This window comes from Heloderma suspectum, chromosome 4 (assembly GCF_057233095.1).
Source record: "Heloderma suspectum isolate Gila_16-S chromosome 4, 16-S_ref, whole genome shotgun sequence".
Lineage (NCBI taxonomy): Eukaryota > Metazoa > Chordata > Lepidosauria > Squamata > Helodermatidae > Heloderma > Heloderma suspectum.
In genome coordinates this window covers 145,220,833-145,242,133 of record NC_139461.1, presented here as the reverse complement: position 1 = coordinate 145,242,133, position 21,301 = coordinate 145,220,833, and the positions used below count along the sequence as shown (strand labels likewise).

At 44.2% G+C, this 21,301-nt stretch overlaps 1 protein-coding gene across 4 annotated transcripts in view; it reads left to right on the top strand.

Moving 5' to 3' along the window:
• STING1 (stimulator of interferon response cGAMP interactor 1) overlaps positions 1-18,321 on the top strand; it is a 49,593-nt gene extending 31,272 nt beyond the window's left edge. For 3 of the 4 annotated variants that reach the window (XM_084850831.1, XM_084850827.1, XM_084850829.1), the window contains 5 exons: positions 598-781; positions 1,745-1,853; positions 4,802-5,040; positions 9,234-9,420; positions 13,537-18,321. In XM_084850831.1, the coding sequence (XP_084706957.1) occupies positions 598-781; positions 1,745-1,853; positions 4,802-5,040; positions 9,234-9,420; positions 13,537-13,730 (913 nt within the window). In that variant the 3' untranslated portion in view covers positions 13,731-18,321. Of the gene's footprint in view, positions 1-597; positions 782-1,744; positions 1,854-4,801; positions 5,041-9,233; positions 9,591-13,536 lie in introns of those variants that run through there. The other variant, XM_084850830.1, reaches the window with a different exon arrangement.
• The last annotated feature ends 2,980 nt before the right edge of the window (positions 18,322-21,301 follow it).

Sequence of the window (21,301 nt, the reverse complement as noted above, 5' to 3'; positions counted from 1 at the left end):
GAGGGGGTGGAGCTGTTGCAAGGAGCTGGAACGCGATGGAGCAAATCTCCCCCCTCCTATATTTTAAAATGCTGGAGTTGGCAGCATGTTGGATCTCCTGCATTAACACCTGAGGAGTTCAGTACTAAAAGCTCTGACTCAGTTTGTCCCACACTAAACCCATGAGATTTTTATGCAGTAATAAAAATGGGCACAAACAGGGTTCCAGGGAAAAGACCCCAGGCCATTTTCATCACGGCTGAAAGTTCTGGTGTGACAGGACTTTCATCGCTTGGGTGCTGCTGTCTAGGACTTCATCTTTATGAAAAGGGCATCCCAGGCCAGTGTCTGAGCGCTGCTGTGCTGATCTGTGGTGAGCTGCGTAAGTATTATGCTACCCCTAGACCCTGCTTCTGCCAGGTAATGTAAGCTTCCATACTGCTTACCAGTACTTTCTGACCTAGTGTGGATGTGAAGAATAAGCACACGGGACTGAGATGATTGGGACCGAGGGATAGGTGTGATGAGCAAAGATGTTTATCTCATCTGCAGATCATGGAGGTCTGTATCAGGAGGGTTCTTGTACTGTTCTATCATGTCGATCTCTCTTTCCTGCAGATATCATGGGAACTACGTAAGGGCCCTGAGTGCCTGCCTGGACTTAAGCAGCCCTGCTCTCTGCTTTGTGTTCTTATGTGGGGTGGCTTACTTTTTGCTCCTCGAAGAAACTGGGCTGTCGCTGTATTTGAACCTGAGCCTTATGTGCCTTTGCCAGCTTTTGAATATTATCTTTGGCATTCAGGTAGGAGCCAGGAGTCATTAACCCATCCTTTACCTCATTTGCCAGCACACTAAATAACAATTTGACCGTTGGTATACACCTGCTTAGTGTAATCTGCTTTGAGATTTGTGGAAAAGCAGTATTAAAATGTTTAAAGAAAGGAAAAACGTTACTGTTCACAGGCGTCCTGTAGTGTGTTAATGTGTTTCCTGGCCACATCTAAGGTGCTGGTTTTAACCTATACACCCTTGCCTTTAGACATTAAGAGAGCAGTGGGCAACTTCAGTGGGTCACTTTTGACCCTCATTCCCCCTGCACGCCTGCCCCTGCCACACTGCCAAATTCAGTGGTGGTAGCAAAAAAAGCCCTATGGGTTGTCACTGAATGTCAGCAACAAATCACTACAGAGAAGTAAAAAGGTCACATTTAGCTTTGTGAGGGGGCTCAGAGCAACAGATGGGGGGAGGTGGCTGCTCCTCAAAGGAGTCCTTCTTGCCGCTGTCCCACTGTGGCATTTGCCGCAGCGGGCAAACGGGGCCGTTGTGGTGGTGACAGAGGCTGCAGGGGCCCTCCCGGTGTGTGTGTGTGGGGTGCAAGCTGCCACCCCTCCCAATCTGCTGCTTGAGCAGGGTATTCACCCTGCCTTATGGGAAGGGCAGCCCTGCGGAAGCCTCAGGCACAGATGCTGGGAGGTGGGGAGCGGTGGCGAAGTGCTAGAAGACAAAACTGTGTGTGTCATGCAACCCACCCTGTGCCCCCTAAGCTAGCCTGCTGCCCCTAGATGTGGTGGAGGACACTTTCACGTTGCCAGGGTTGAAGTAAGATTGAACTGCCGGTTCAGTCAGCTTTTGGACATGGTGGAATGGGGGCAGGCACCATCGTGTCTTTGCCTCAAGCAGAAAAATGTCTTGGGCCAGCCCGGATGGGAGCTGCAATTTGCCTGGGGAAACATTTTATTACAGCCTTTATTCCTTTCATCTGCAGCGTCCCTCAGCCGCAGAGATTTCTGAAATACATGAACAAAACAACTGCAATGTAGCACAAGGACTTGCCTGGTCATACTATATTGGGTATTTAAAAGTCATTTTGCCTTGTAAGTAGTCGTTTGTAAGTTAGTCTCTTCTATTAGCCAGTAATATGAAATGACTTATAATGTCCAAAATTCTACAGCAGAAAAGATTCAAAATTTATATATACTAAAGTACTAGGTCACTGCTTGCGTATTAATTATTTATTCATTTATGTGGTTACGTTTATAGCCCACCCAGTTCCAAAAGCAGGGCTAGTTAATTAGGCTTCAGTCCTATACACACTTGCCTGGGAGTAAGCGTCACTGAAAACAATGAGACTTACTTCTGAGTAGATGTGTCTACAGGGCCAGCCTTAGGGGTGGATGAGCTGGGCAGTTGCCCGGAGTGCCGTGCTGTGGGGGGTGCCAAGCTGAGTGCAGTGCAAAGGGATTTCAAAGCATGTTGCTGTTCTGCATGTCACTGAAGAACTGCATTTCTACACATCTCCCAGGAAGGACGCCCACCCAGAAGATTGGTCATGCAGGCTTGCGACTGGCCCATGCCAAATAGCCCAGCAAAGCTGACCACGGTGGGGTGCAGTGGGGCACCAAGGGTGTGCCTTGCCCCGGTCGCTATGTATCCTAAGGCCAGCCCTGTGTGTATAGGATTGCACCATTAGATAATACTAAGTTATGTTTTCCAAACCTTCACATACTAAGCATAGCTTACCCCTTTAAAAATATCCACGCTGAGAAAATACTAAAATTTCAAATTCACTGACATGGACAAATCATTACAGTGAAAATTTTAGGCAGCAAATCTTTTGTTGGAATAAAGCTTGAAAATCAGTATAAAATTCGTGGCCTGCAGTAAATCCCTGGTGGAGGGGAAATAAATAGATGGGAAATTCCATCTCTCCCCCTGCCCACCCATAGCACAAGACTGATGAGTTATGTGGCTCAGTGAGAAGTTTCCTGTATCTCAGTTGCCTTATAGCACTGACCACTGAGTTTTGAGCAAGGTGAGCAGGGAGACGCTTATCTAGCTCCAGCCTGAGCAGCTAGTTTGGAGAGTGCGATATTGTTACCTGCTACTCCATATCCCATATGGGGGAGTTGGGGACAGGGGGAATTGGGGTCAAGGGAAGTGAGCCTCATGGTGCAGATCTTCTGACCTTTGTCACCCCACATTTCAGGATATTTTACCTGCTAGACCCTCTATCCTCTTCATGTGTGAAAATGTCCTTAAAGGGCTGATTAATTAGGAGCGGAGGAACACTTTGCCCTGGGTCGCACGTTGCTCACCGCTACTGCTTTGTTTCTGATTTAGAGACCATGGGTTAAAACTCTGACTTTTTTGCCCCTCAACAACCCAGAAATCCAGGTTCACACATCATGGAAACTGGAAACAAAGTGGAAGAGGCAAGCAGTCAGGAGGCACCACGCTCGTTCGCTCCCACGTGGCCCCAACTACCCATGGGTTAAACAACCTGTGGTTAGTCATTATATGCAAACCAGGTCACTCCCTTCATTCCCATTAAATCCCCTTCCACAAGAACTCTTCTAGTTTCAAAGAGCTCAGAACGCTTAAAAGCTGGTAGCATCCTGGATTGGGGCAGGGAAAGGGGTTTAGGATTGGGGGGTGTTTGCCTCTTGGTACATTTCCCATGGCCATAATCCATCTCCCCCAGAATACTATAAACATTTTGGGGCTCAAGCAGACCATTTTCTCCCCCTTTTTGTACATCAGTTGACACTCAGTGCTCTCATTCTATGGCTCCTGGAAGGCAGTGAACATGCACAGGCTGCATTGAGCCAATTTGGGGGGGGGGGATTGCCTATTCTTTCTTTAAAAATTTACAGGGGAGACCGGGTTAGTTCCATCTTTGTTGTCCTGCTGTCAGGCAAGGATATTTTTATTCATACCAGCTTTTGGCCTTGTTTACTACAGTAGCTTATAAGTGGGGGATGCTGTTAATTTTTTGTTATGGATATGTTTTTAATTTATTTCCTTTCATATTTTAATTATAATGTTGTATTTTAACATGTTTGGCAGGAACATGATAGACGTGGGATCACCAAGTATGTAGGTTGGGGGCCAGCAAGGAATTGCATGGTGATAAACAATCAATAAATTCTCCCTATAAGACAACAGTGAGAAATGTCTGAGCTCTGGGGCAAAATGCTGCTCACCAGGCCCTGAACCTCAGCAGTCTAACCCTCCGGCACAGCTGCCTTACAGTGCTGATTGCTGAAGTCCAAGGCTAAGGCAGGAGGCAGTTGCTCCTCTAGCCCAAACGTGAGGGGTGTGTTTACTTCTCCTTCCCCATGTTATATTGGAAGGAGAGTTGGAAGAAGGCTTGAGGTGAGGGGTTATGTGCCCCATGGCATGCATCCCTGGACTCTAATTTTGCATTTCTTCCTTCCCAGGTACTTTACACTGATAATCTCCACAATTTATAGAGTTCTTAGAGGGGCATTTACTCTCCAGCCTCCAAACAGGAGCCTTGTCATGCTAACCAGGGCTTGAAGAGTGGGCAAGGTTTCAGGAAAGGGGAAGTAAAAAGAACACCTTCCACACTCTTCTGAGACACTCCCCTGCTGTGCTACAGTTTCAGGGATGCTGCTAGCCCCAAACCTCAAGCCTTTTATTGCTGTGTAGCCAGCCAGAGGGTGCGTGTTGTGAACAGTGGGAAAGAAAAAAGCATCTGAGCTCCTTAGTACAGCTTTTCCCAACCTGGCTCCCTCCGGATGTGTTGGACTACAACTCCCATCATTCCCACCCAGCATCTGGAAGGAACCAAATTGGGAAAAGCTTACTTAGATGAAGGAGATGGTACAAATGTAACCTGAAATTCTCACAAATTGCACCATTTGTCAGATACCCTGCATGTTATTTTATTTTTTGGCAACAAAACTCAATACGTACAGATGCTTGGCAAATTACCAGCCCTGGTTGTAATTAAAATATTGATGTAACACCACTGACAGTGCATCCCAATTGTCTCTCCTCAATGCATTTTGCTTTGAAGCCCTCAAAGACTTGATTAGTGATTTCAATAGAAGTAATAGCATGTTGCTGAAATGCAAGAAGACCTGGAAATTGCACATACTGATCCCCCTAAGTTGTGATGTGTATGATGACCTGCAGAAGGTTGACAGTCATATTCAGTTCATAAACAACCTCCCAGAACTGAGAGTGGATCGAGCTGGCATTAAAAGAAGAAGCTACAAAAATAGCATCTATGGAATATTGGGTGAAGACCAAAAGGTATGTTTCTCAATATCTACTGCCAGTGGTGCAGCTAGGTAACTTTAGACACATGATTCATGGTCTCATGGGGGGAGGGGGGCATTTAGACAGCCTGGTGTGTTACTTCAGTTGTGAAACATTCAACAAACATTTCTCTCCCCAGCACCACCGCCATTCCATGTTTTACAACTGCTCCTACATATTGGAATGTTTGCCAACCCCTGGGAAAAAAGACTCTGAGTATTTTAAGCCTGCTTAATCATAGCACCATAATGACTACAGGAATAAAATGGAGTTTTCCTCTATTGCGCTAATGCCCTCATCACCTGCCACTTTCTGGGGGGCAGGGGCTGGGCTGCACCGCTGTCCACCTCCTCTAATCCAGTTATGAGAAATTTATCCTTCCTTAATTGAGATGCCTGGAAAGTTTTGTGTGAAAATTCAGGAAACCTGAATTTCTCAAAATTCCACATTCCATGCCCGTCATCATGTTTTGAAAGGGGAAGTTACTTTTGCTGATATTTTAGAAGGGTGTTCCTGAGGATAACAAAAAAAGCAATTGTTTGACCCTTATGGTTAAAACCGGGGGCGGGGGGGAGCTGCAGTACTTCATACAGTGATGGAATAAGCTGAATCTCTTTCCTGAAATGTTTTGAAAGGTTCTTCCTTGCTTTTTTTTGTATTGATACCCCCATTCCATCCCAAAGGCTCTCAGGCTGCTCAGGCATTGATCAAAGATGCTTTCTGACTTGGGGCAGGGCTTAATCTAGGTGACATCTGTCTGTTAACCCTTAGTCTCCCACACAGATGGAGTCAGTATCTGAGCACGGGCACAGTTCTTCACCCCTCCTTCCCTGGCAACAGGGTTTGCACTTGGTAGCCTACCATTCTTCCTGGAAGGAAGAGAGCGTTAGGAGTCTTCACAGAACCGCCATTCCTAGTCCCCTGCAGTTGGCCACTGCTGGGTGCTTGCTGAGAGATGCTGCCCAAGAGCACCTGTTGGGGAGATGTGTTCTGTGGCGGGGGCAGGAGGAGCTCTTATCCACTGGGCCTAGCATTCCTGTTAAGGAAGCCTGGAGTCAGGTGTCAGGCTTGGCAATGAAGGGTGTCTCTCCATGAGGGATTGGTTACTCACAGATTTTTGCTGATTCTTTTCATGACGCCTCCAGGACACCTCGCGCACATTGTCCCCTTTATCACACTTTCAAAAAGATTGGAGATAAAACTAGTAATACAAGTTAATGGTGCCATATCAACAGTGTGTAATGCTGGCTTAGCGCCATGAACTTGCCAAGGAAGGACTTTCCTTGATTCAAATCACGTGTCTCTCGATCGCCAGTCAGAGGGAGAAGATAGTAAAATGCCTCCTTGCAACAAAAGGAGACAGATCCGATCCCCCACCCCACCAAGCTCAGAATCAACATACTCTGTTGATTCAGAGCCCCCCAATAAGTTCAGTGGGGCTTACACCCAAGTAAGTGTGCCAAGGGTTACACACTTCCAGCATGATCTTATGTCTACTCAGAAGTAAGCCCCATTGACTTCAGTGGTGTTTACTCCCAAGTAAGTGTCCTAGGGCTGCAAGGAAACAGTACAGCACAAGTTCAGCAGAAAGCAAGACACCCCCCTTGCCCCCCCCCGTTCCTTTGCACACATGCCAGGGAGGGAGGGAGGCACTTCCTCTATGCAAACCACATGTCTGCTGTCTAAAAAAGCCTATCCTAATCCCACAAAGAAAGCGAAAGCAGAAAGCCTTGGAAGGGATGCAGGTTTTTTGCTTAATGTGGAGACACCCCAAGTCTCTTTTGGTTCAAGAGGTTTACATTTGCAGGACTGCAGCTTGCTGTCTCCTCCTGCAGCTTGCTGTCTCCTCCTTCGGATCCTGAACTCGCTACACGCAGCCTCCTTGGGGAAGGGAATTCCATCGTGATCAGGGTGCTGCCTGGGCTCCTGGCTTCCAGTTCTCCTACTGGGGTGGGGTGGGGTGGGGGAGCTCCTCTCGGCAGCTTCCCAGCCTCTCCCACCTGCATATTTGAGGCACTGTTCTTTTGAACACCTCCCCCCTATCTATGCAGCCCCGGCCACTTTCCCTGCCTGCAGGCCAAGGCCCAGTTGCCTTGATTCTCACTGCTGCTTGGAGATGTGGCATCTGGGTGCCCCAAGCTACAACTGAGCCAGGTGGGCACTGCTGTGACACCGGACTGGGAAGTGAGCTGGTGCTCATATGGTTCTCTGCTGCCAGAGGCCAGCATGGACAGAGGAGACTAGCCTTTTCCCTCTTGTCAGTAGTCTCCCTTTATCTGCCCTGATCTGCTGTTTGCTGCTCCTTGCTGGCGCTTTTATTGTTTTCTGTTGTCACTGGGCTTTTGTTTGTTTTTTTGTCTTTTTACATTTGGCCCTGATCCAGCTTTAGTCCTGTGTAAAAAAAAAAAAAGTCATTAATGTATGTCTAATTGTGCAAGAATGTGGGTCAGTATGCACATTTGAATGTCTATCAAAATGTACATCTCATTCACAACATTGCAATGTGGCTAGACTGCATTACCTTACTTAGGTGTGTGTTTGAATGTGCATTTGAATGGACATCTGATTTATGCCTGCAGCTTCCAATCCAGAAAGCAATATATACACACACATTGGAATGTACATGTGTAAGCTGTTTATATGCATAAATCTCCCCAGCTGGGTTAGGAAGAATGCCTTTTGAGATCTTTTGGTGTCCTTCCTCTTTTCTGACTGGTTTTTCCTTCCAGTTTTCTCCCTTTGTTCCTTCCTTTTTCATTTGCTGTTTTACTTGCCTGTTACTTTCTTCTTCTGTGGGCCTGACCGCTCATTATAATGCAAATTTCCTTAGTTCTAAAGGAATTTCTTCTAAATTGATGCATGATCTAGTGAAAGGTTAGCACTTTTAAGTTTCATCTGTATAAGCAAGAAATCACCATGAGTGCATTGCAGGCATCCAAATACAAAGCTATATATGAAAGACTAACTGAATGCATTGCAGGCATCCAAATACAAAGTTATATATGAAAGACTGAGTGCATTGCAGGCATCTAAATACAAAGTTATATATGAAAGACTAACAGCATAATTCCATGCATGTCTACTCAGAAGTAAGCACCATTGAGTTCAATGTGGCTATTCCCAGGTAAGTATGTATAGAATTGCAGCCTAAGGGTGCCATATTATGCAGGTTTAGGCAGAAAAAAAAATCCTACAACTCCCAGCATCCCACAGCCATCTCCATTCTGGCTGGGGAATGCTGGGAGTTGAAAGACTTTTTTCTGTCTAAGCCTGCATAGGACTGAGCCCTAAGTCTTCTTTCCCTAGGGGATGTCTCTGGTTGCATGTTGAGGTCATGAGAGATACATGATGTCATGGCCATCCAGCATCCACTCCAGAGCTTATCAGGGAAAAACTAGTTTTCCTGAGACTGCTTAAAGTCCGATTCTTTTCCTCAAGACAGGTTCTCAGCATTATAGTTGCTGTGTGCCCCAACCCCTGCATTCACCTCAGGTATGCTAGCCCTGCCCAGAGGCGTGCCTTTCACTGTGACCCCAGTCTAGGGGTGTTTCCTGTGTGTTTCCTGTCCCTGCACAAACCAATTAGTGTCTATTCAGAAGTAACTTCCATTGTGGTCAATCAGGCTTGTCCCCTGAATGCTCACATCAGAATTTACAGAGATCCCCCTCAATTGAAATGGCACGGTTTAAAGCCTAGTTCTCTAAGTGCTGTAAAGCGCAATCTCTGAAGAGTGAGAGTGAGTGAAGAGAGGAGGCAGAGCAACTCCCTTTCTCTGTGCTGAGTATGTGTGCTCTATCTAGGTCAGCCTTCCCCAACCGGATGCCTTCCAGATGTGTTGAACTACAACTCCCATAATTCCATTGGCCATGATGGCTGGGGTGATGGGATTTGCAGTCCAATACTTCTGGAGAGCACCAGGTTGGAGAAGACTGATCCATGCTTCTCCAAATTTTGCAGACAGATGATTCCCATAGGAGCCTGGCTCCAAGCCACATCCCAGGGTAACTGCCTGCTGGCCATGTTTTGCTTCTCTCCTTCAGACCGGCATTTTGGATCCTTAACCCAATTTGCCTGCTGTTGGTTAAAAAAAGAGGCAGGCAGGAAGAGATTGGGGGAGGATTTCACCGCGAATCAAGGTTAATCAGAGAAATTCGTTGATTGGCCTTCCCCTTTCTCCATTCCTCTAGATGAATTACTGTGTTTTGGAGTATGCCACCCCTCTGCAGTCCCTCTATGCCATGTCCCAAGATGATAATGCTGCCTTCAGCAGTCAAGACCGTCTGGAACAAGCCAAGCTTTTCTGCAGGACACTGGAAGAAATCTTACAGAGATCTAAGGACTGTTCTGACTGCTATCGGCTCATTGTGTATGATGGTAAGAAGTGGGGTGACAGTCCAGCTGTTAGTTTTCAGGTGGGGAGGACAATGGAATTCACTTTGCCTCCACAGAGAGTTGTGTATCATTTCAGTGTAGCTTAAGGGAACATTTCTTTATCAGGAAGGAGTATAGGTGAATTCAGTAAGTAAGCAATAGTAAAGAAGTGTGGAACTCTGCTGTTCTGCTCTGACCACTGTAGAATGTGGGATGATGCTGAAGTTCGTTACTAGTTTCCAGTTCCTTGTTTGTGTGAAACTTTGAACATTTCATTCAAAGGAGCTGTCATTCAGCATTGTGAATGACAGCTCCTTTATGTGCACAGCCCACCATCACTTTCACAGCACACATCAAACACACGGTGGAAGGCGCTTAGCTTTAAAGGTCTGTAAAGGACCGGTTTTCAAATTGAACATGCATACCATTATTTGGGGCCCATATCCGGTGATGACATTGTTCTCTTTGGTTCTGTGACACCTATTACATTTCTTAAAATGATGACTCAGTATGGCAAACATCATTATGCATTACAGAGAAAAGGAAACCCAACTAGTTTAGAAGTAGCAAGTCTTAAAATACCCTTGTATGTGTTTGTTGTTGTTTTAAAACTAAGAACATTAGGACCATTAGCCCTAACTGTGAGGCATCTGGAGAGGGTGAAAAATTCCAGGGAGAGACGGGATCCTCGGCCAGGTGGAGCCTTCCTCCCCACACCAGTCAAGATCTAGATGGGCTGAGTGCCGCCTAGCAGAGGACTCTCCCTGATGATCCAGGCTGGATGGCGGGGGGGGGGGGGATTGAACTTAATGTGATATGAGAAGAAGAGAGCTCAGAAGGAGCTGCATCTGGGTTCTTATGTCTTCCTGTCCATGGCTTTAGAAGAGATCATATTCTGTTCTTATCTCAGGGTATCACTCCTACCGCCATCTAGAGATCCCTACATGCAGCAGCAGGCTGTATGAATGCAATTGCATGCATGGCTTTAGCAATCTAGCCATTGTAACCCTAGAAACCGTCTTGCTCCAGTTGATGTTTTCAGTGAGTTATGACCCCAAGATGTCTTTTATAGCCAGTTCAGACCCCATATGCACTTCACTTTAGAATGGAATGGAAGTTTACTTTGCATCTCTTTAGACTTGCTTGCACTGAATGCCATTTGACACTTTATTGTCAATTCACCCAGTTTGGAGAAATCCTTTTGGAGCTCTTCACAGTTAGAGCTGAATGGGGCTCCCAGATAAGTGTAAGATTTCCTCATTGGATAACCATTGATCATTTATCCTCCCTAGTCTTTCCTCCTCTAATAAGGAAAGTACGGGGGGAGGGGGGATGGCCTGCGCGGATGAATGGGCTGGACTTTGTCTTTCAGTAGAATTCTGTAAAATACCTTCTCATACTTTTCCCTTGAGTGAGAATGATGCCTGTCTGAGAAGACAGTGACTGGGTTCCGAGGACACCATAATCCAGATGGGTTAATTAACCCACGATGGTTTATTTAACCCATCGTGGGTTGTCGTGTCATCTGTCAGGACTTTTTTTTTTACCCATGATGGCTTATTCGATTAACATAACCCACACAGATAACCCACAGTCTGCAGTAGGGTTTATGTAACCCACCGTGGGTTATCGTGTTGTCTGGCGGTCACCGTGGGATATTTTGGCCGGTTACAGAGCTGTACGGCAAGAGCAGTCAACACTGCTGCCGCTCTGCTGTTTGCTGGCTTAGCGCTTCGGATCACATTAAAGCAACAAAGCCAGCAGTGTAAAGGTGTGGGGGTGGTGGTGGGGGTGGTGGTGAGCAATTTCCCTAAAGGGAACAAGTTAAAGCCCTAACTCCAAAAGGAGCAAAAATCCCAAGTACACCAAAAAGGGGGTGTCGAGTATAACGTCTTGGGGGTTTGCAGGATTGGGACCAAACTTCACACATAGCCTCTTCCAGTCTGGAGGCCCCCAATGCACCATCAAAACCCTACACCATTACTCAGGAGTGAAAACCCTGTCCAACAAAAAGGGGTGGCACAAATAAACCCTTGCCCATTCCCCCCCCCCCCAGCCCTTGCTGGAATACAGACTCATATGAGGTCTATAGATCACTAAAGCACTCTAGTGCTTTAGCAATCAAGCAGAAATGCTCCCCCCGCTCCGTCATTGCTGCAATACAGGCTTGTCCTTATAACAACCCTGTATTCCAGCAATGGCTATGTGTGTAGTCTCTTCCTTTGATACTGAAATGCTTTCAAATACCTGTCAGCGCATTTATTAAGAGCCATCTTTTAAATACTTTTGGATAATAAATGTATAGGTCCTTTTTCTATAGAGCAGCTGATCACTGAACAGCACTGAACTGTAATGAACTATGTGCATTATTTGAAGAAAGATTTTTGATTATTGTTTGGTTATATATGTTGGCAAATTTTAGTTTTGCCTTCTAGGCCTCTTTAATGAACAGACACACTCTCCCACTTTCTATTCAAAGTGGAGCCACCTGGAAAGTGTCCTGTGTATCACTTACACATGAGTAACTGCCACCACTACAATAGATATCCTAAAACTGGACACATGGAAATCCAGTCCTGCAGGTTTTTTAGGGGGGGAAGGCAGAACTGCATCCACTCCCCTTCTAGTACTTAAGTATTTAGCATTAGACAAAGCTGTCAGCTGTGGGAAAATCTCTGAATCAACTTCAGGCTGATTTTTTTATTAAAGGAGTCAAAAGAGCAAGACAAACAGGAGATTTAATAATAATAATAAAACAAACAATATTTCCTTAACCTTAAACAATAGATATCATTTAGTTTGGTTACTTCTTTTTCAGATGTTGAGCATTTACTAAGTGCATCTTTACATGCATCCTTTACATGGGACTTCTTAATGGGAAACAGCAGAGGTACCCAGGCAAACAAAGACAGAAACAGAAACTTAGTTAAAAACTACCCCACCCTATGTTGTTTCCCAGAAGAGCTGTAACTGACAAATGGAGGAGGAAACAGCCAGTCAGACTCTGGGGTTTGCCAAATCGGGCATGTATGCAGGATGACAGTACTTGGCACCTGGCTGTTCAGGGAAATGGCTTTTGGGAAAGGGTTTGTTCATAGCCTGAGCATCTCAGAAGATGGATAAGAGGTGTGAATTTGGAAAGTTCCCTTTTTGTTTATTTAAGGGTGGGAGAGAGAGAGATGCTTGCAACATGTCTTAGTCTTTTCTCTAGATTGTCTCTGGCAAAAAAGTTAAGATTTTTAAATAGGGACAGAGTTAAGGCTTAGCATTACAGCCTCCATTAGTAAAGAACAAAGCATCCTTCTTTATCAGAGATCATATCTGCAAAATTCAAACTGAGACCAGGACTGATTCCGATAATAGTGCTTTGTTTTTGTAATTTGGTTAAGGAATGGAAAATATGGCCCTGAAAACTTGTAGTAAAAGAACAGAATTCTTGTTTGTCAGATTAAGGTTTGCTGACTAGGACAATATTTTGCGTCTCTCCCCCACCCCCCTGCCGCCACCACCGCCACTTCCCTAAAGTTAATGAGGCTTTTCTAGCATAAGAGTCCTGTAAAAATCATGTGAGATCTGCTCCGTGCTATAAATCCAAGTTAGATATCTGCACAGCTCCCAACTGTGATTGTTGGTGGAGTTGTACGTGTCTGCAGGAATGATGTTGGCGTTACATTGTCCTTTACAATATGCCCTAAGGTTTCTGAGCCCCAAATGTGTAGCTGCACATAATATTCTGTCAGTTTTTATCTTATCCAGTGGTCTAAACAAAGAAATCTGATTCTCTCTTTTTAAAGTACTTTGCAAATCCTCCTCCCACATTCTTCTTGACTGAAACAAGAGAAGGTGGTGCAAGCCTTTAACCGATGTTTTATCTTCTTTGACAAGAAGTCTCCCATATATTCTAGAGAGACCTTATAAAACTCCCAGGCTCTCAGATTTCATGTGGTCTTGTCTTCTAACAGGGAGCTTCAAAATCAGGGTGGGGATGGATGGATGGATGGATGGGCAAAAGACACTATGTGCTGATGTAACTGTGAGTGCTCATTTGCCAGTTGTCCCCAGAGTTTCACATTCTTTTCAGAAAAGATCAGTACGTGGTATCTGATTTCGTTTTTCCAGATTCAGAAGAAAATGACAAGCACTTTCTATCCAGAGCTATCCTACAACACATAAGGCAGCAGCACCAGGAGGAGTATAACGTGTGTGAAAAGGATCAAGACTGCATACAGTCAGAGAACTTTCTGTCTAATGGGACCGAGCTCCTGATAAGTGGCTCAGATCAACCGCAGCCTTTGCATAGTCATGGCTACTGAAATAGTGGGGGTCTTTTGCACGCATCTTGCATCTCCATGTCCCTCTTCCTGGAATCAGTAGGATTGCTTCCAGGGAATAAAGGCTAATGGTACCAAATTTTAATCTGTGAAGACAGAGGTCAGCAATACCTAAAACCCTTCTAGACAATATAAAGATGTTGGTCAAAATGCAGAACCAGCATCACAACCTTGTGGGTACAAAGACATGATGGGATAAGACAAAACTTCAAGGACAGCAAGCTGAGAAGTTTTAATGAATCCCCAGTGTTATTGCCTTCTTGGTACTATAAGAGAAAATGAATTCATGACTGAAACCAACTTGGACTTCCTGTTAAAGATGGCGCTGGAATCGGATCACATCTGTGTCTCTCCAGATTTTTAGCTATGAAAATTTGTCTAAGACAATCGTGTTATCTTGGTATTTGGTCTTAGCTGTGTTCCAGTTTCTGTTTTACATCTGCTTTTTGTGTGTTGGAGGAGAGCTTGGCCATGACTGCACCAAAAGCAAAGAAAGCCTCGGGAATGACACCTACCCCACCATTGCCTCCTCCCACCAAAGTCTCCAAAGTTGAGCCTGAAGAGAAAGATCTGCTTGCTCTGGTAAACAAATATATCATTACAGCTATCTTACCAGTCTAAGCAGCTTAACCAGGTGCAGCTGATCCAGGATTCTATCAGAACTCTCCAGGGGTCCATCAATTCTATTGATGCTCGTCTTAAACTGATAGTGTCAAAAGTTAACATGTTGAAAGATCAAGTTACAGCTCCTGAGACAGCAGTGGCAGCTTTTCACAGTGTAATAACTTCTGGAGTTTCTCTGCTGGAAACCTCTTCTCAGAGAGCTAATTTGCATGTCCTTGGAGTTCAGGAACAGCTTACAGCTCCTGAGACAGCAGTGGCAGCTTTTCACAGTGTAATAACTTCTGGAGTTTCTCTGCTGGAAACCTCTTCTCAGAGAGCTAATTTGCATGTCCTTGGAGTTCAGGAACAGCTTGCACAGGTCCATCTGCATGAGTTACTGGTGTGGACACCAGATTTTCAGCTTGATATTAAGCGCTTCTCATATGCCTGGTCCAACACAAGGGTCCAGAATGGGGCCTGTTATCATCCAACTTTTACGGGCTTCAACCAAAGAATTTCTACATCTGCCTCCCTGCCAGGCAGAGAAGAGTGCTTTCGTGGGGCTCAGCCAATGATAACATCATGCTTTATCCAGATTACACCAAGGAGCTTTCAGACTGGAGAAGATAATTTACTTCGGTGAGAATCTTGGCAAGAGATATTGGGTTGCAATACCATGCCCGTTACAAGGAGCGTTGCTAGGGTCTTAAAAGATCCAGGGCACAGGCCCATAACACAAATGTGCATATACACACACACACAAGTCTAAGCACACATCTAATATACATGTGTGTGGGAGGGGTGCATGCAGTGTGCTTGCGTGTGTGTATAGATTGCATACCTAAGAAGTGTGCACTAACCCCCCACCCCATTTCAACTCAGACCCCGATTCAGCATTTTGGAAAACATCCCACTTCTGCCCTGGCCAATTTGTAGTCAGACCACTTCAGCTGAGCACCAAACCTGTGTCAGTGTTTGGAAAAATGAGTCTTTATGCTTCCTGTTGACTACCATGGGAAATTGGAAAAAAAAACTGTGACTTTTTTCTCTTGGTCAGAACTGGATGAGAATTTCAGGCATAGTAGCCCCCTAGAAGGGGATTACACCAGCCCAATGTCAGAAAAATAGGTGCAGGGTTTATATTTTGATTTTCTTTTAAAGGGAACTGCCAATAACGTTTTAATTCCTTGGAAGAATTGGACAAAAATGTCAGGATTCATTGCCCCATTAGAGGAGATCATGTCTGCCAAACTTCAGAATGCTAGCCACAAGGGTTTTTGTGCAAGGGTGGCCTTGACATTTTGAGGTCTCCAAAAGAAGACATACTTAACTCTCTATGTTCCTTGTGGACCATTGTTCTGAAAATTACAGACAGCTTACAGTTGTCCCTAAGTAAGAAACCAGCAAAGTTTCAGAAGTATAGGTGGAGCAGTTCATGTGGAAGGGGAGTTCTCCAATTTGGAGGAGGGAGTGATTTGCTTTCCCTTCCCTTCACCCCTTCCCCAATAGTTTTTGGGTAAATTTATATGAAAATGCACAGGTCATTAGAGGTGTCCCCCAGGCAAAAAACCTACAAAGTTTCTGAAGGATATACATGCATGCAAATTTAGAATGACTAGAATTTATTTACATTTCACCAATGTTAGCAGCAGGGGAACATGGGTGGGAAGGTGCTATTGCACTCATGTCCTGCTTGTGGGTTTCCAATAGGCATCTGGTTGGCCACTGTGTGAACAGAATGCTGGACTAGATGGACCTTGGTCTGATGCAGCACAGCTCTTCTTATGTTCTTAAATATAGAGTGCCTCTGAGCATGTGCAGAATGTTTTTCTTTTACCACTGAGTACTTACATTCTCCTCCTACCAATGCTATTCCCCTCCATGCAACCACCCCTCCTCATCCTACCATCCTCCAGCAACTCTTCATAAAAACAGATGTCTTGTTTTATGTAACTCCTCTCTACCTCTTCCTTGTTATGCACAAGCTCTCATTGTATCTTCCTCCCCATAACCTCATTTGTGCCAAGACTTCACCAGGATTCAGCCAATGAGTCTGTTTTAAAAACTAGGGCTAAGTTATGGAGAAACTCTGAGCATGCACTAAGTACCTTTCCCTCACCACTGAAGCTAGAGTTCATGCAACCCCCCCCCTCAAACCCACAAATGACAAAACATGCATAGGATTGAGCTGAAAGGGTAGTCAATTCATTAGACAGAATTGGGTAGGCACTGTATTAAGCCTGCAGTACCATGCTCACAACTCAGGACTTATTTCTGAGTAAACATGCAGGACATCAAGGTGCAAACCTCCCTGCAAAAGTACCTTGTGCTGGAATCCTATGCACACTTTCCTGAGGGTGAGCCTCATTAAACATAATGGGACTTCTCAGTAGGCATACATAGGATTGCATAAATTAGCAATATTTATCTCCCCCCCACTTAAAAACAAACCAAAAACTCATATTTTTTATTAAAGCTTTCTGTTCATAGGAACATAGGAAGATGCCTTATGCTGAGTCAGACCCTGGGTCCATCTACCCCTGTGTTGTCGACACTGACTGGCAGCAGCGGCTCTCCAGGGTTTCAGGCAGGATTCTTTCCCAGTCCTACCTGGAGAAGCTGGAGATTGAACCTGGGACCTTCTGCCTGCCAAGTATGCTGCAGCCCTTCCTGTTGCTGGCAACTGACAGACAAATCAGCCCCAGATTTGTTTGTCTGCAGCCATGTGAACCCACTTTTCTCAAAGGCTTGAGTGAGCAGAAAGAGAAAAACCAACCCTCTTGTCTGTATAAAGTCAAATACAGTTCAGAACTTCTCTTGACCACCAAAGAGAATTCTCTTTAAGAATTCCCCAAGATATGCTCTGGGTGGAATAAAGAAGAGAAAGAACAAACAGGATAGGGGAGGGAAGAAGAAAAGAAGAATGGTGATTGGAAATGTGTGCAGGGGTGAGGGGTAGAGAGAATTCCCTAAGCCAAGTGGCTCCTTTCAGAGAGGTGGTACTTCAGAGAAATTTAGGAGGCTGTGCAGGGTTTGCAATGATTGCACATACTTAAATGAGCTTTATGAGGTGAGGTGGCTGAGGGCTTTTTCTAGCTTTTTAAAAACTGTAGAACCTGTTTAAAAGCCCCAGCAGTTTCCCGATCATTATGCCACATAGTCCTAATCCTCCCTTTGAGATTATTTGAGTCCTACAGCTATTTAGGAGAAATTAAAGTGGAGGGGGAGAAAGAAGTTTGTGGAGGCTGATTGGATCCTTTGCTGTACTGAAGCTACTAAACTTCTCAAGAAGCCAAAGGTTCCAGTTTGGGGCAGTAAAATCAGATGCTGTGTGAAATACCAGTATTTCACATGGAGCTCTTTCTTCCCTTCTCCCTCTTCAAAATTTCATTGCACGCAAGCTCACAACAGTGGACATGTAAGAGCAGAAAAGAAAAGTAGGGGAAGAGGTTTTTTGCACCTCAAAAAAAGCCTGCATCAGAGATTAGGGATAGTGTCCTCCTAATGGAGAGGAGGAGGATAATGTACGCCACCTTGGGTTCCTTAAAGAGGAAAAAAGGCGGGATATAAATTAAATTAATTGTAATTAATTAATTAATTAATTATGGTCACCTTAAACACCTGATTAGAATCTCTAATCCCCTGGGTGACTTGACAGTTTTTACTTTTTGTTTTAGACTTTGGGAAAAGGAAAATTTATGCATGGCTAGCACAAAAGCCACTGGACCTAACTGTCTGAAATTTGGTAGGTTCAGTCAGCTTCATAGGGCCTGCTATGTCTCCAAATTCCATGAATTTATGTGGAAGCACAAAAACGTTATAGCTCTTTGACAGATTTTCTTGTAAAAAGCAAATTTTACTTGTGACTAGCGCAAAAGCCACTAGACCTAACTATCTGAACTTTGGCAGGCTCAGTCATCTCTATAGGGGCTTCCAGGTCCCCAATTTCCATGCACATATGTGGAAGCACAAAAAAAATCTAACTCTTTGCTTTGACACATTTTCTTGGAAAAAGCAAATTTTACCTGTGGCTAGCACAAAAGCCACTAGGCCTAACTGTCTGAAATTTGGCAGGATCAGTCATCTCTGGGGGCTGGCAGGTCCCCAAATTCCATGCATGTATGTGGAAGCACACACACAAAAAAATATAGCTCTTTGCTTTGACAGATTTTCTTGAAAATAGCACATTTTACCTGTGACCAGCACAAAAGCCACTTGACCTAACTGCCTGAAATTTGGCAGATTCAATCAGTTCCATGGGGGCTACCAAGCCTCCAAATTTCATGTATTTATCGTACAAAATTTTAAAAGTTATGGCTGTTTTTGTTTTCCAATGCAAGTCAATAGGAAAATCTTTTAAAAAATGGCATTTAGGACAGCTACAAAGATCCGGGGCCCATGCCCAGGTGGGTCTCTCCTAAGGACACCTCTGTCCATTACCCAGGCATTTTTTGTGTCACCTATCAAGATCATCTTAAGAGATTTCAGTCCTCCAAGGCATCATTTTATTCTCACTGGAATAAAAATCTTGGGTGCTTCTGCCTCTGCCTGTGCTTCTGGTGTTGCCACTTGAAGTGTTGAATTTGGCCTTTAGCCAGTCTTCAGTTGTTAGCTCATGTTTATGCCATTTGTGTAGACAAACATCTGGGCATTCAGCCATAGAATCATAGAATAGAATAGTAGAATCATAGAATAGTAGGGTTGGAAGGGGCCTACAAGGCCATCGAGTCCAACCCCCTGCTCAATGCAGGAATCCAAGTCAGAGCATCCCCGACAAATGGCTGTCCAGCCTCGTCTTAAAGGCCTCCAGTGTGGGAGAGCCCACCACCTCCCCAGGTAATTGGTTCCATTGCCGTATTGCTCTGACACTCAGGAAGTTTTTCCTGATGTTCAGCCGGAATCTGGCTTCCTGTAACTTGAGCCCATTATTCCGTGTCCTGCACTCTGGGATGATCAAGAAGAGATCCTGGCCTTCTTCTCTGTGACAACCTTTCAAGTACTTGAAGAGTGCTATCATATCTCCCCTCAGTCTTCTCTTCTCAAGGCTAAACATGCCCAGTTCTTTCAGTCTCTCTTCATAGGGCTTTGTTTCCAGTCCCCTGATCATCTTTGTTGCCCTCCTTTGAACCCTCTCCAGCTTGTCTGCATCCTTCTTAAAGTGTGGTGCCCAGAACTGGACACAGTACTCCAGATGAGGCCTAACCAGTGCTGAGTAGAGGGGAACTAGTACTTCCCGGGATTTGGAAGCGATGCTTCTATGAATGCAGCCCAAAATAGCATTTGCCTTTTTTGCAGCCACATCACATTGTTGGCTCATATTCAGCTTGTGATCGACGACAATTCCAAGATCCTTCTCGCTCGTAGTGTGGTTGAGCCACGTATCCCCCATCTTGTAACTGTGCATTTGGTTTCTTTTTCCTAGGTGCAGAACTTGGCATTTGTCCCTATTAAATGCCATTCTGTTGTTTTCTGCCCAGCACTCCAGTCTATCCAGATCACTTTGAATTTTGTTTCTGTCTTCCAAAGTATTAGCTATCCCTCCCAATTTTGTGTCATCTGCAAATTTGATCAGCATTCCCTGCACCTCCTCCTCCAAGTCATTAATAAAAATGTTGAAGAGCACTGGGCCCAGGACTGAGCCCTGCGGTACCCCACTCGTTACCTCTCCCCAGCTTGAGAAGGTCCCATTGATTGAAGGTCCCATGTTTTATTCCACTTCAGAGTCTTTCTTCTCTTTCTTTTTTTCTCCCCTAATTTCTGATATATACCTTTATATGCTCTTATATATGTTCTATATTTACTCAATATAAGTTATATGCATTTCATGTACTTAATTTAGCTTTTTAAGCATATACAAATATTTTCCAAATTAACAATTTGCGTATGTTTCTTTTTTGATTTGAGTATATATCAAATAATTGCAGGGGACAGGGTGAGGGGATTACTTTGCTGTCTTTACTGGAAGGCAAAAAGTTATTTTTTGATTTTTTTTATAGTATTTTTACTATATTTGGGTGGGGTTGGTGGGGGATGTTGGCATTATTTGGGCTATTTGATTTTTATTTGGGGGTATTTTCAATTTTATTTTTATTTTTTTCTAATTTTAAAGGTTTTCTATAGTTTAACATAATAAATATTAGTTTCAATTTTTTGACATTGTCAGACAGGTGTATCATATTTATGATTTATATGTTGTATTTCAAAGTAGGTAATTTCTGTAAAATTGGGAAGATCTGTTTGTGTGGAGGGACAAATAATATGTTTTTTCTGTGTTCGTTGTGATTTCTTGGAATATCAAGGAACTGCAGAACAAACTTAACACTGATGTGGCCTCTTTACAAGAAACCCATTTGATTGCTGTAGACGAACATTTGTTGAAAAAAGATGGATTGGTGAGGTTTATATAACAGGCACTTCAACACAGTGTAGAGGGCTTGCAGTGTTAATACATAAGCAGCTTTCTCTTTCAGTTCAACAGGTGATCATTGATCCTGATGGATGGGTTTTTTTTATTCTGGTTGGGAAATACATGGATAAAGTAATTGCCATGATTAACGTGTGTGGGCCTAACAGTGATTCCCCAGTTATGTTCCATGAACGTTTTAGCAAACTGGTTGATATTGCTTATGACTACTTGATTGTGGGCAGGGATTTTAATGAGATTTTAGACCCTTTGCTGGATTGGAGTAGGCCTGCTCCTAAGAGCCAAACAGTAGTGAGATTCACACTTCAGCCTTATCAAACTCGGTCTGATTGATGCTTGGAGAACTTTGCATCCTGGCAAGAGAGACTATACCTTTATTTCACCTGTCCATCATAGTTGGTTCCGATTAACCTATGTTTTAGTTTCTACATCTTTGCTGCATCAAATAAATGTTTATAAGACTGATATACTTGTAGTTTCAGACTACACCCCAGTATGCCTAGAGTTGCAGTTTATCAGATTTCCC